The sequence below is a fragment of the Pleurodeles waltl genome, chromosome 1_1 (genome assembly GCF_031143425.1).
Source record: "Pleurodeles waltl isolate 20211129_DDA chromosome 1_1, aPleWal1.hap1.20221129, whole genome shotgun sequence".
In the NCBI taxonomy this organism is placed as follows: Eukaryota; Metazoa; Chordata; class Amphibia; order Caudata; family Salamandridae; genus Pleurodeles; species Pleurodeles waltl.
The window spans coordinates 619,255,509-619,270,625 of record NC_090436.1 but is presented as its reverse complement, the minus strand read 5'-3'; the positions used below and the strand labels follow the sequence as shown (position 1 = coordinate 619,270,625).

At 44.8% G+C, this 15,117-nt stretch overlaps 1 protein-coding gene across 2 annotated transcripts in view; it reads left to right on the top strand.

Annotated features, from left to right (window-relative positions):
* Nucleotides 1–15,117, top strand: part of EPB41L4A (erythrocyte membrane protein band 4.1 like 4A) — a 624,815-nt gene that overhangs the window by 476,912 nt on the left and 132,786 nt on the right. For both annotated transcript variants that reach the window (XM_069226476.1, XM_069226475.1), the window contains exon 12: nucleotides 1,584–1,705. In XM_069226476.1, the coding sequence (XP_069082577.1) occupies nucleotides 1,584–1,705 (122 nt within the window). The remainder of the gene's footprint in view (nucleotides 1–1,583; nucleotides 1,706–15,117) is intronic.

The window sequence follows — 15,117 nt, the reverse complement described above, 5'->3', positions numbered from 1 at the left end:
AGGGGGGGCTTGTTTTTCCCATTGTGCCTAGAGGGCCGAAGAATCTCTAACTGGCCATGATCGGCATTGTCATACTGTATTTTCTGTTGCATTGATCTAGTGCCGAAAGCTGCCCCTGACATGGTTTATTTTAGCGTGTGGACTTTATAAGGAAAGTAGAAACATATTCGTAGATGTCATTTAGGCGTCACCATGGTCGCAGATGGGACTTGTGGCTTACCCCTTCAGACCTTTGGCACTGCCTTCGCAACCCCTTGCCTCAGAGGTGTCAAAATCATTACCAAGAACTCTATAAGTATGGTTTTCCCTTATTGGCACTAAGGTTTCTCCTTCTATGTTTCAGCACCAGTTTTATTACACTAATAGTGAAGAATAGTTCTCCATTAGTGTAATAAAAATGGAGTACAAGAAGCTGGAATGGGACAATCTTTGGCTGCTGAGGCAAGTAAAAACATGGTTTTAAATGTATGGTGTGTGCTTGCGGAAGAGAGTTTGTGTGAAAGAATGTGTGTATGTGAAAGCTTGTCTGTATGGGTGAACATTTGTAAGTGACAAGTGAGTGAGAATGATTGCGACAGAATGTCGGGAAGGGAGTATGAGTGAATCACAGTGAAGGGGTATGAGTGGCTGCGAGTCAAAGTGACTACAAGTCAGTGAGAAGATGATTGATTACAAAATGTGTATAATTTGCCTTTTTTGCCACACAATTTAGTCAATCCTACTGCATAATTTGGTCCTTCCATGTCACATAATCACACTTGCCATGCATGACAGCCATATGTGACAAAGTAATGACACTGACATAGAGGTAACACTTGGAATATTACATGGCAAAAGGTTGGCATACAGGAGGTAGTTCTTAGTGTGGGGGCATCCATGGAAAAATGCTGATGCTGCCATACGGAAGGTCATTTTTGGCATATTGAGCACCAATGCTAAAATACTGGTACTGGCATAGTAGAGATAATTCTTGGCATATGGAGCAGCTCATTTTGATTTATAAAAAGGGGGTCAGCTCCTGGGGAATGCCAGGTTTCGTTCACTAGGCACATTCTCAAAGGAATTGAATAGTTAACGAGTGTCCCTTTAGGGCTCATGATTTTTTACCGCGTTTATGTGAAAATTGTGCTTTAAAATTCAGTGTTTGACCACATTTGTTTTTCAAAATATTCTTGGAGGGGATAACCCCATACCTCCCTAACCCTCCCAGAAAAGGTCTGGCTCACTCCCTGCAACTAGGGCAAGTATTGTATTATGCTCCACCACTTTCAAAGATCATGTCAGCACCCTAATATAGGTGCATTTGTTTTGTATTGTGACATTAATCACACAATTATTATGGAGTTTCAGCAATGTCAGTTATTGTGATGTCATCTGGGCCAAGGTCATCTGATCACTTCTTGGGAAGATTCGGGGTCAAATATTATATGACATCACTTTCTGTGATGTCATTAGGGCAGGGCGTACATGGTATCATTTCTGTGACTCCTGCTATTTTTGTGCTTTTCCGATATTGAAATGCATTGTTATATATTTTGTTGACATTCTTGCATCACATGCTCATCACAAGTTATTCGTTTCAGTGGCAGGACAGCCTTTCAGATGAGCAGAGACCTTTCTGTTCAGCTCCCGCGGCCAAACCAGAATGTTGAGAGGAGCCGCAGTAAAACCTACCCAAAAAGGACGGGGGACTCTCAGCCGAGCGGTAAGCAATATTCGAGCACCCACGTGAAATGGATGCGTTACTGCCTGTGCTTCTTGCTTCTGTTGTTTCTTTCATTACCTCCTCCTTTTCTTGCTTGTTTTCCACCCTCTGTCCCTTCCTTTTCAGTTTCATTCAAGAAGCTCATGCCTTCTATCATTTAAAAGGTCTGTGATAAAGTAGGTGGGAAGTAAGGGCAGGGATACATGCCAAGGCCATGCATCCACCTCACGGCTATATGGAATGTGCAACCTGGAGGCAACGTTTCCCTAAGACAAGAATGCACTGCCTGAAGCTAGTAGAGATTAGAGGTGGAGCAATGCAAAAAAGGGCGATGAATGGTTAGCGCAACTCTGTACTATGCAAAATATACTATATTAAAATACAGAAAGTGCAGTATTAGTCCAAAAACCATCAACTAATAGCATAGGCTAGTATGTGTCTAGATACGCTGTGCCACGTAAAGGCCATGTATTTTACAGGAGCCATCCATTCTTCAGACTTCAATCTGTCATTCACATAAGGCTCACTAAGAATGTAAAATAATGGAAAAACGGAAACTGAGAAACTAAATCATGGAAACCCAATTTTAAGGCAAGACAATTTTAAGGAAATACTAAAAAAATCGGAAATTAAAGGAAACACTTTAAAGGAAAGATAATTTGAAGGAAAAATCTGAAATTACATAAAAATTGGGGGGAGTTTAGGGGTAATGAGGGCTTTTGGGGTTTTAGGGATGTGTGATATTTAGGGGTGATGCAGGTTTTTAGTGCTCAGGGACGGCTGGAGTTCATGTGTACAAAGACGATTTTAAGGTTTAGGGATTGGTGGAGTTTAAAAGTGGTAAGGCTTTTTAAAGATCAGAAATGTATGGAGTTTAGTAATGGTGAGAGGCTTTTATGGTTCAGGGATGGGTGGAGTGTAGGAGTGTTGAAGAGGTTTCAAGGTTCACTGATGGGTGGCGTTTAGGGCTGGTTAAGGGTTTTAAAATTTTAGTGATGGGTAAACATTAGCAGTAGTGAAGGGTTTTTAGGGTTCAGGAGTAGGTGGAGTTTAGAGTTGGTGAGGCATTATTAGTGGTCAGAGCCAGGTGGATATCAAGTTTAGAAAGAGGTGTTTTGGGTTCAGGGATTGGTGGAGTTTAGAGGTGGTGAGGGTTTTTAATGCTCAATAATGGGGGACTTTTGTGGCTGTGAGTTTTTTTTTATGGATCCTGGAATAGTGGAGACTAAATGGGGTGAGGAATTTTTAACAGTATGGGATGGGTGGAGTGTCAAGTGTTGAGGGGTTTTTAGGGTTCACATAAGGGGTTGTTAAGTTTCAATGGTGGAGAGAGATTTACAGTGGTGAAGGGAGTTTAGTGTTCAGAAATGTGTAGATTTTAGGAGGTGTAGGGCGTTTTAGTGGTCAGGGAAGAGCTGAGTTTATGGACAGAGTTTTATGGTTCAGCAATTCACTGGAGTGGAGTTTAGAGTGATGAGGGGTTTTGGGTGCTCTGGGATGGATTGAGTTTAGATCTGGAAATGACGTTTAGGGTTTAGAGATGGGTGGAGTTAGTAAGGGGTTCCTAATGATCAGGAGTGGGTAGAATTTAGGGATCACGGATGGGTTTGATCTAGGCATGGTGACTGCTTTTGAGGGGGCAACAGTGGATGGGAAGGGACCGGGATGGATGGGGTTGAGGGTTTGTGAGGGGGCGGGGTCCGTGAATTAAACGTATCCAGAGCAATTGTTTGACAATGTAAAAGATATAAATCTGAAGTAATGCCACTGAAATAAACCACTGAAATGCATGGGAATGGAGCAGTGCGCTCTGTTTGCAGTCTAGTTACATTTTGAAACACAATGGCATGTCATATTTTGCTCTACCACATTTGATTCAATTTTAAAAGAGGGAATCAGCATCCATAAAAAATAGTAATGGGGCAGAACGTATTAAAGTCAGTAAGTTTGTATTTTGTATAGTGCATGCAGCTAGACAGAAGCATCATATTGGAGCACGGGAACAGACATATGCATGCATATGGGTAGAGGAATACAGCTGCAGGCACCGCAACAACACTGAAACACACACCTAAAGAGAAACATAGTAGCAGGCACCAATTCACATAGACTAACAGTTACACAGTCACATATGTACACCGTGAAAGCATAAATATAGTCACTCATGTCCACAGAAAACTTGCAGACAACAAACATAGGTGGATTGATTGATGCATAAATGTGCAAGTTGATGCATGTGAATGGTGGTTGCATGGATGAACGAGTGTAGTTGAATCCCTAGAGAAGTGGCGTGAAAGTAAAAGATGTTAATCCAATGTTTATGATGTTTTGTTTTGCTGTTTTAAGGTGATAGTGTGGTTTTCTAGGATGATATTTTGATAACGTTTGTGTTGCAGCAGTGGTTACGAACTATTGGTGACTGTTGTATGCGGCTTCTTTAGTTTACAATCTGCTTTGAGAGTATCTAACAGTAAAAACATGGAATCATTTTTTTGTGGTACAGACGCTGTTCACGTAGCTCCACAGTGTAATGCGGTTCTCTGCGCACAGCTCTGTCTCCAAAATCTGGCTAGTTTTCCTAACAGCTAATTTATTCAACAGAAACACTCTTCAGCAGGACTTTTTTTCACGCCATTATTCCTTTATCTACGTTAATCCACTTCCTGTTACTTTACAGAACTCAGTTGTGTCCAGATGTTCTTGACTTTATTAATTTCTACTTTGTGGGGAGTAGCCCCAAGAGGCTGATCCTGGGACAGGGTTCTAGCTCCAAGTCTGGCTTATAATTTGTGAAAGATCCACGCAGTGTGCCCTCAGTCCCCCATGCTTTTGTTGGCATCCAGAGCAATATCGTGAATATTTTGATTAGTGCTACGTGAAAATGATGTGTTTAATACCAAGATTCAACCTGAAAGACTCCATCCAAACAGATCTAGTTATTTCGAACCTCATTTTGGACACCCATATTGCTAAGATACTAACTAGTTTAGTGCATTTAGTATTTTGATCAAGAAAACTGTACCATTTCCAGATATATTCAAGGACTGAACCCTTACCAAATAGTCTTGGTTAATAAGATCTGAGGTTCTGGCTATCTGGGTAAGTTTTACTTCCCAAATGCCCTGAAAGTTTGTAAGAAAAATAGTATTAACCTGCTAGGCCGACTAATCTTGGTTCTACTATTCACCATAATGTCCTTTTCTTTTTGTCCCTGATTGCCAGGTTATTATTAACTCATGAGAGGATGTTCACAATAGTGCCTGAATTTACAAGGCAACTTAATATGAGGGAATTTCTAACATATGAGCACATGTAGGTACTTGCAACAGAGATGATAGACAATTTAGGCTGACTTGGGGAAAATGTGATTGGAGAGTAACTATCTTAATGCTAAGTAGAGAGAAGTAATTGGTGTTAGAGTATATGTGGTTAATTAATAAATCCATATAAATGATAAATATTTCTGTAATTGTAAAAAACATTATATGGAACCCTATAATAGTTATGCATTAAGCAAACCACTCACATTACTTATATATTTCATAAAGCCCTGATGCATTTAATTTAGCAGCACCTCGTCAGGAGTGTGTTGAGAATCTGATAGAGACCTTTAGTTGCAGATTCCTTATCCTAGAATGTTGCCCGGGCATCAGTCGGGATCAGGAGATTTTTCTCTAGCAGTACCCCTGCACGCCATTAAGTGGCATCGATCCGCTTCGTATCTGTAGTCGGTGACGTTGCAAGACCTATATAGGTGTAACCCCGGCTCACTGACATCAGTTCTTCTCTTTTTGTGCCAGCCAAGTGCAGATCTGAAGAAGTACACAATCACTTTTTGTCTGATCTTTTTCAAAAGTTTTGTCAAAGATCTTTGAGTGTTTACACTCCTGGTATGTCGAGGTGTCCTCACGCAAGACCAAGTTTAAGCCCTCGTGCTTCGAGTGCCGGGTCATGAATCCGAAAGCTTTGAGTGAGTGGTCCCTAAACCAACTTGGGGCACGGCGCTCAGCTCTGTGTCACTCCCGATCTCAGTTGAGAGGAAGATCTGAGAATGGTCGCAGAGCCCCCATTCATCTTCATCCCACTCCAAGTACACGGGATGGCCGGGGAAGTTGAGGCACAGGAAGAAGTCGAAGAAGAACAAACATTCTTCAACTTCACCCCGTCGTTCGGCCGATGCGACAAAAGGAGCGTTGTCATTCTAGGCCACCGACCTTGGAGCCTGATTCTGGGTCTGCTCCATCCCTTACCGAGTTTCTGAGAACTGGAGCAACCCCTGCCCAACTCTGTGAGGTCTTAGAGACCAGGCTGTTCATATTTGGGCAGTCTGACTCTGCCAGAGTGCCTTTGGGCCCCATGGAGCCAGCAAGGGCCCCCTTGGGTTCCCCGCCGGTGACTTCAGTCTCGGCTCTGGGGGGGCACTCAGGGATCCGTTCCTGGATCCAAATTGGCATCGGTTGTACCAACTCGACCTTCCATCGGTCGATGGTTCAGATTGACGCTCCTGACGCTGCCCGTGCCCACAGTCGGGTTCGACCCCATCCTCATTGCCGACTCCAACATGGAGCCGGATCGGTGTCACGTGATGCCGATTCTGACTTCAACAGGGATCCTGCCCCTTGTTCTCTTGGCTTGGGGTACAGTGAAGATTGGGAGGGGTCGCTGGACCCTTTGGAATACCAGCTTGAAGATCCCATAGACTGGGTGAGGCCTGGTGATGCTAGTGGTCTGGACACTTCCCCTGGATTCTGGCATGCTTTCTTCCCCTACTTTGGCTGCAGGGGAGGAGGCGTCCTACTCAATGGTGGGGCGAAGAGCAGCCGAGGTCCTGTGCCTCGAGCTGCCTTCGTGGCAGTCAGGACTAACCTCCTGACAGAGGTGCTTCAGCCTGGGGCTTCCTCTTCTGAACCCCTTTTGCCCTATAATGAGGCCCTCACTGATGCCCTGCTGGGTACCTTGTCCAAATTCAGCATAGAGGCTCCTGGGAACAGGACAATCGACTGCCACCCATACCACTTCTGTCCAGATTTCTCAAGAAGATCAAGAACGACAGGGCCCAAGTCATCCTTTTGACACCGGACTAGGCACTAAGAGTCTGGTATCCTGACCTATTGAGCAGGGTCATCAGTGCTCCGATCAGACTGCCCTTCGGGAGGATCTTCTATCGCAGCTGCAGGGGAGGGTTCTCTGCCTGAACCTATCCAGTCTCTGCCTTCTTGCTTGGATATTGAGTGGTGGCAGTTGACAGCTTTTTATCTTTGCCCAGAGTCTGTTATGTTATCTTGGCAGCAGGCGTCCCTCCACCAAAATGGTATACGCCTGTCGCTGGAACATCGTGCACAGACAAGTCTGTTGACCCCCTTTCTGCCCCTCTTTTTGAGGTCCTTTTTTGGCCCAGCAGGGCTCTGCTTTGGGCACTCTCAAAGGTTATTTGTCTGCTATATCTGCTTTTCTGAGATTACCTGACCAATCCTCCTTGTTTAAATCTCATAATGTTAATAGATTCCCTATGGGTCTTACCCATATGTTTCCTCCATCTCCATTCATAATGCCTCAGTGGGAATTGATTCCGGTTTTTACTTTCTTAATGTGCGCTCCTGTTGAGACGCTCCATAACTGTCCTCTCAGGCTTCTGACCTGAAAAACAGCCTTATTTGTGGCCATCACATCTTCCCGCATAGTGAGTGAGCTACAGGCATTGTCATCTAAGCCACCCTAACTTTCAGACTATCCTGACAAAGTGGTGCTTCGCACCAGGGCCTCCTTTTTGCCAAAAGTGGTCATGCCCTTTCATGTAGGCCAAGCCATCACTGTGCCTATTTTTTACACATCCCTCATTCTTCTAAGGAATTGGAGAAACTCCACCGCCTGGACCCGAAAAGAGCATTGGCACTCTACCCTGATTGTACCAAAGATTTCTGGGTGGAGGATTAATTATTTGTTGGGTGTGTGGGTGAGAAGAAAGGTCAGGCAGTGCTGAAGAGAACCATCTCTAGATGGGTTGTTCTCTGCATTAAAATGTACTATGCATTGGCTAAAAAGCAACCCCCTCAGGGGTGGCGCGCTCATTCTACCAGAGTGACAGCTGCAACCACTGCATTGGCATGTGGTGTTACAGTCCTGGACATCTGTCAGGCAGTGATGTGGGGATCACTGCACATGTTCATCAAACACTATTGCATGGACCGTGAGGTCCAGCGGGACGAGTACTTTGCACGTTGGGTCCTGCAGGACTTCCTAGTATGATCTTGGTTTGCAGACCCTCCTCCAGGGATGGTATTGCTTTGGTATCTATTATAAGGTAAGGAATCTGCAACTAGAATTCTCTGAAAGATTAACAAGTTACTTACCATCCTTGGTAACGCCTTATCAGATAGAGATGTATTCTAGTTGCACATTCCTTACCGACCCACCCATTCCCCCGCTCTGCAAACTGATTTCTAGGGACAGGCATTTCCTTTTCAGGACCTTGGTTCTGATGCACCAGTTGTCAGTGTACTTCATGGCTCCCTGCTTCTGTCGTGGAAAGTCATGAAAAGAAACTGACATCAGTGCGCCAGGGTGGCGCCTATATAGGTCCTACAGTGTAACTTTTGGTACGCATGATGCTGACAATGAACGTGGAGCCAACCAACACCAATTAATGGCGCACAGGGGTACTGCTCGAGAAAAATCTCTGGATCCAGACTGACGCCTGGGGGAAATTCTAAGGTAAGGAATCTACAATTAGAATATGCATCTACCAGATAAGGCGTTACCGAAGGTAAGCAACTTGCTCAACAGGAACATCTTTTACCTTTATCTGAATGTATTTTGGTTATTAGGGTCATGTAGCAGATTATATGGCTCTGCAGAGATAAGAAGCCTCTGTTTCTGGGTGCCTTAGCCATATGTAGTAATCTTTGTTTGCCAAATCAGGATATTTGAATTGTTCACTGACTGATTTGAGGACAGGGATGCAATATTCAGAGCAACAGATGGACTAAGAGGTAGCATCTCAAACTGTCCACTCACAGACCCAGCAAAGTGACATTGGGAAGGTTGCAATTTGCAACTCCAGTGATTGGTGGCCTGCCAGGACGACAGACCCTCGGTCCTACATTTACAAACTACTAACATGTTTATTTTAAAAGCAGCCCATCTCCCTTAAATGGACTAGCACTGAAAATATAAAGATTTCTATTTGGGAAGACATCAGGGGGAGCTATCAGTGGTTCTTGGGATCACTGGCTCCCAAGTGCGCCAGCATGCTTCCCCTTTGCGAATCATATGCCCTCCACAACTCTGGTGTTAGTGTCTGATCAGTGGTTTGCGACCGCAGTTGTGGTCACAAACTATTGATGCATGTCATTTCGAATCACAATTAGTAGGACATGCCTCTCTCACACTTCTGTCTGTGATTACCTTATAAGAGTCCGAAAGTCTTTTACGATTCATGAAAGGGGTTTAGTACATTTGAAAGCACACTTCTGCAATACTGTGTTTTTTCCCCACTCTCAGGGTTTGTGGCCACAAAAGAGTTTAATGTATCGAGCCCTAATTTCTTGCACTGATGGTTGGGAAAAGAACAGATAATTTACTGGTGCCAGGCTATAGTAATGCAGCCCCAGATGGGCTGTCTGTCTTCTGTGTTATTAGGCACAGAACAGCAGCAAGAAATCTCTGCTGAAGCCGCGTCATTGTCAATCGTCAATCGTCGACAGCGTCATAAAATGCCTCTGTGCCGCTGTTGTTTGGCCAGACTGCGCAAAACGAACTTCACATTTTTAAGAATATTTATATTTCAGAACGGTTCCTGATTTCGCCTTCAAAAGTGCCATTCTGTTCCTGGAATGTGCCTAGGGTGCAATATCTTTAGAGCAGACAGACACTGCGAATTCATTTATCAAAGACACGTGGCGTGTATTCCAGGCAAAGCCTACAAGACTTGTCTTGTTTCTGCCCCGTGGAAATGGAACACGTCGGTAATTAGGAGCATTGTGAGACTTTCAGGTGCTACCGGCTGAGCTTACCGTGAAGGGCACCGGGGAAGAGGAGCACAGAGAGGGTCTGTCGGAGCCCCTGGCCATCACAGGCATGGATTTCACAGGCACCAGCCAGCAGTGGCGAGCCCCCGCCCTGCTGCTGCCGCCCAGGCATACACTGGCTCACACAAAAGGAAATTGATCAGGAGAATTAGCAGATACTAATTGCTTAGCGAACCCCCTCGCCCGAGCCTCAAGAAGTCAGCGAAGCGTGGTTAATTCGATTTTACCTCGAGATAAGGTCTTTTCATTTATGCACCTAAGCAGCATTTAAGTGCCGGCGCCCCTGGTTGTACTGCCTGAGCCAAGAGTTACTCATGTCTGTTAATCAGGTGGAGCACACTGTAAGACTTGCTGCACCCGAGTGCGTTTGCACCAAGAGTTTGTCTTTGTTACATAGAGGATGTCATAGTTTTCAGGCGAATACTGTTCCCTGCTTGTCACGTATCTGCATCAACGGTCATGTCAAAGTTCGAGAAGGACCAGATCCATGCCAGATTTTTAGTATGTTGACATCATGCAAATAAATAGGCAGTACATTTAAATGGAACTCTGACATAACCAGTGGTGAGCCGGACACTCTGGTTTGACCAGACCAACGTTGGACCTCTGAATAAGTGCTTACTTAATTGGTAAGATATCTATATATAGTTATTTATGTATTTTTTCTCAAATCTAACGCGCGCTCACGGGTATCTGAAGTCCCAATTATATTGCTAGGCAGATGTGTTTCATTCAGCAGGACGCCTTTTTCAATGCCAGTTTCATGAAGATTAGAACATTAAGAAAATATCTTGTATATTTGGTGACATGCTGGTATAGTAATCTACGGACGATGAAGAGTCAGTTTTTGATGTAGACAAACTATCATCCAATGGGAGCCAGGTCGGAGGGTTTTAAATCGCTATTGTTCTAATCTACTTGAAACTGCCATTGAAAAAGGCATCCTGCTGAAACGAGTATGCCTATCAATAAAAGTGGGATTTCTGATACCCGTGAGTGCTCCTTAATCCTCTGTGTGGAGCATTTGATTTGGAATTGACAGCAAGTGGCCACTAACACAGAAGGAGGCACCCGTTTGAGTAAGGGTGATTGGCAGTCTTTGTTACCTAGTGGTGGTCACCACTTTATAGTTAGGACCTAGTTTCGATAGGAAAAGTGCTTTTTGTTTTGCTAATAACTTTGGTGCTTTTAAATGAATCTTCACGAAAATTTCCAAAAACATGTGATGCTCACTACAACGTCTGCCTGGAAGGTTTCAGGGTGATTCGTCAAGAGGGGGCCGAGAAAAACGGGTGGTCCCAAAATGCTTATTCCCTATGCATTTTTCCATAGGGATTTTGAACAGGAATAGTGCCCGGACCACTGGATGGAATTACACCAAATTTGGTAGAAAGCTAGCTTTGGTCCAGAAAGTGACCTTTTTATTTGGTGTAAATCCGTTCAGTTTTTTTTTAGAAATTAAAGAAAATCCAAATTTGTATATATAGGGGTGCGAAGGCTCTGCGAACCTTCCCGATCTTGTGCTGAGATCTGATTGGCTGCCAACACTTCAACAAGGAATTGTTGGCAGCCATGTTGGGACTCTGCTTCAGCCGAGTCCCATAAAAAAATATTAAAAAAATGGAAAAGAGGCCACAGTGGTGACACCCTGACCCCTTTGCTTTGTTGTTGGGGGGTCCCCGGAGCGAAAAGACATTTAAAACAAATGTTTTGCCACAAACTCATGAAGAGGTTGTGAATCCGCAGCAAAAATAAATAAATAAATAAAAAACAAGCTTGGGCTCCTGCACTTGCTTTTAATGAAGCTCCCGGTGGGCCAGGTCCCGGGGGCATGTCAAAAATGATATAAGGAGGGGGCACATGGGGTCTCCTTCCATGGCTTGCTTTAGCCCGAGGGACCCCCACCTCCCTGGGGCTTTAATGACAATTAATACAGGGGGCCATACCACAGCCGTGGGGACCGCCATCTCCCTTGGGATTTAAACACAATTAATGTGCGGCGGCGTGTGGCCCCCCTGCATCCCTGGGGTCCTCCCCGAGTCATTAAACAAAATGAATGTGGGGGAGGGGGCTTGGGCCCCCCTGCAGCCCCGGGGACCACCACCTCCCGGGGCTTTGAAAATAAATGCAAGGCTCCTCGTGAACCCCACTGGAGCCTTAGGGACTGCCCCCTTACTGTTGACAAAATTAATGCTGCGGGGGTGCGCTCCCCCCGCTATCCCGGAGAACCACCACCTCCCTGGGGCTTTAACATGAATGTGGGTGGGGGGGGTGCAGTAGCTGTTTGCTTTGACTTGGTGGGAGCTTTGATAGCTTCTGCCAAGACAGAGCAAACACTCTGGTTCCAGAAAGTGAAAGCTGTCAAACAGCTCTCACATGCTGGAAGTGGAGGTTTCCTCTTTTCCCTGCCTACAGACATGCAGGCAGGGAAACAGAAGTAAAAATTGCTCTCACAGAGAGGGAGCAGCTTCTTTAGCAGCTCCCTCTCTGTAACAGCAATGTTGACTACCGCAGGAGACGGGGAGTCAGCTGGGACCGCGGGGGCCTTCAGGCTCCCCCTGTGGTCCCCAGCCATTTTGACTGGTTGCCCTGAGGGACACCCAGATGCCATGGCTGGGCACCATAGGATGGTGTCCCCAGGGCCGAGATCAGCCCGGGTGGGGCTGTGTGCCCCCCAAAACAAATTAAATGTTTAGGCTAGGCCCTGGGGGATGGGGTCCCTGGTGCCGAGATCGGCCGGGGGGGGGGGAGGGCAGCATGACCCAACTACCTAAAAAAATAAATATATTACCACTTAGAATGGGGAGTCCCCAGGGCTGAGATCAGCCTGGAAAGGGGGGGCACACGACCCGACTCCCCCAAAAATTGAAATATTTAGGCCAGGCCTCTGAGGATCTGGTCCCCAGGGCTAATATCTGCCAAGGGAGGGAGGCCATGTGGGTTCTCTCCCCCCAAAAATAAATATATTAACGTTGGGCTCTGGGGAATGGGGTCCCTGGAGCTGAAAACAGCCATGGGAGGGGGGCCGCACCACCCTCCCCCCCCATTGGAATTGTAGTGGGCCCTTGGTAGTGGGGTCCCCGGGCCTGATATTGGAGAGTAGAGAGGGGAAGGGGTGTGGAATTTAATTAAAAAATCTACTTGTCCCTTTGGTGCCATGTAGTGCGGCGACAAATTATGGCAGCAATCTCATTATGCAAGGACTCTGATAATAGCCTCTCTGGATCATGCCAGGGATAATACTTTCAATTTCAATCAGGGCTAATACTGTAGTAGGGCTTGAATACTTGCAATTTCAATCCCTACTATAGAAATTTCCTGGTCTACTTCTGTAAGTTCTTGTGAATTCATGAAAGCCACTAATTCAAAGACATAGCACATTGGCACACAACGTAGTTTTGTTCAGTGCCATAAACTACTGTGGAAATCAGTGGCATAGTGAAACTGGAGGGGGCCCATCTGCAAAGAACATGGAGGGCCACCCCTTCAGACTCACTCAGGGCAGGGCTGTGATGAGGGGATGCCCCTGCACCGCAGGGGCTGCGGGGCCTTTGTTACACTACTGCTGGCAATGTGTGCTTTTTGAGACCCAAAAACATTTTGTGCTTTTTGCCAGTGTTGGTTACAATGGTGAGGGCCTGGTAGCTCCCACAATAATAAAGTGCTACAAAAGCCATCCCAAAACTAGGCATCCATTGACAAAACCAGAAGACTCACATCAAATGTCGGATCAGTTGACTTTGCCAGTGCTTGTTTATTTTCATGCTTCCTATAATCTTGTTGAAAATGGTTACACTGATTTTCCATTAGGAATATTTTTTTTGAAATACTAGCATGCATCAACGCATTTTACTAAATGACGTTTCAAAGAAATAGCACCTAAAATTTGATAGTGGGGAAACATTTTTGTCCTATTTGCATTTTTTTCTGAGCATTTTATTTTGAAAGCAAAGGATCATAACTCTTTCCTACAATCTTCTGCAAACATTTGCATCTAATCAGAGAGCATTCTGAGAGCATTATACTTACCCTCATATTGTTAAACCTTTCAAATGTGTGCACACTTTTTTTACTGGGACCACTGTCGGTAGTGCAGTGTAACCTTAAAACGTTTATTTACAGCGCTCACCCTAATAATAAAGGCTTTTCAATAATGGACCATAAATACAAGTTCAAACACCATTATCTTATGGACACCCACATTACCTCAAGTGCAGACAGTTCCCTTCTATGTAAACTCACAGCCAAAGGGCTTGTGCTGCAGGGGGTTGGGCCTACTTGTCCCAAGGACAAAATAAACATGACAACTTGTTGTTCTTGACCCCAAACAATATGTCCCATGCATCAAGCAATAGGAATTCCATATCCCTGGAGGGGCCACTTGCACTTGCAGCCAACTGCTACTTCACACAGCCAAAGGCTGTGCGCAGTGTGGGGTTGAGTGGTTAGAGGGGTTGACCTCAGCGACTGGCTGCAGGCCAGGCCCAGCAGGCAATCACACCATGCACGGCCAAAGGACATGTGCGTTTGGGTGGCTATAGGGGGTTGGCCGCAGGTTGGATTAAAATATAGTGATGAAATTACATTACATTAAAAAACCCATAGAAATTCACTGAAAAAAACATAGGGTTACAGGGATGTTATAGTTAGGAAATAGATTTTTTTTTAAACAGAGAAATTCACTTAAAATACCAAAGGTTACAGGGATGTTAAAGTTAGGTTTACATTTTAAACGTACAAAACTATAGAAATTCACCTGTTAGAGTTATCTCAAGTAAATATAACTCGTACTCTAAGGTAACTATAAATCGCGCCATCTCCATGCACTGCTAATTATCCCACAAATTATGGCACTCAAACATCTTTGATAACATCATTGATAATGTCAATGTAACAGTTGCAGTAACATTTTTGAAGAAAAAACTATGCATGGCAGGGACACCTCAAATGTCGGTTTTTCTAGCAGAGTTTTTAAGTTTAGGATTAGCACTATACCATCCACATTGAGCTAGAATATTGACAAACACCTTTGCCATTTTTTGCAGCAAAGTCCGAACCATTGGATTAGCTAGTACATTCACACTGGGTTTAAAAATGACAGAAGGTTTTTGCTGCTCCAGGCACAGTATTACAGCTTTGGATTGACAAAATATCAGCCAAGCCAATTCATTCGAGTTTGGGGGGGGGGGGTGGGCCTTGATTGAGCATGTCAGTAGGGTTGTTCTTAAGAAGGAGAGTAGTGCTGTAATGTTTAGGCTGCCAATGATGGATGAAGATAGGGATTGCAGGCATACGGTTTCAGTTGCAGTGGGTTCTGACATCCATTGGTTTTCATGATTGTAAAGACAAGTTTGAGAGTGTTGCATTTGGAATGGGTTCTGTAGT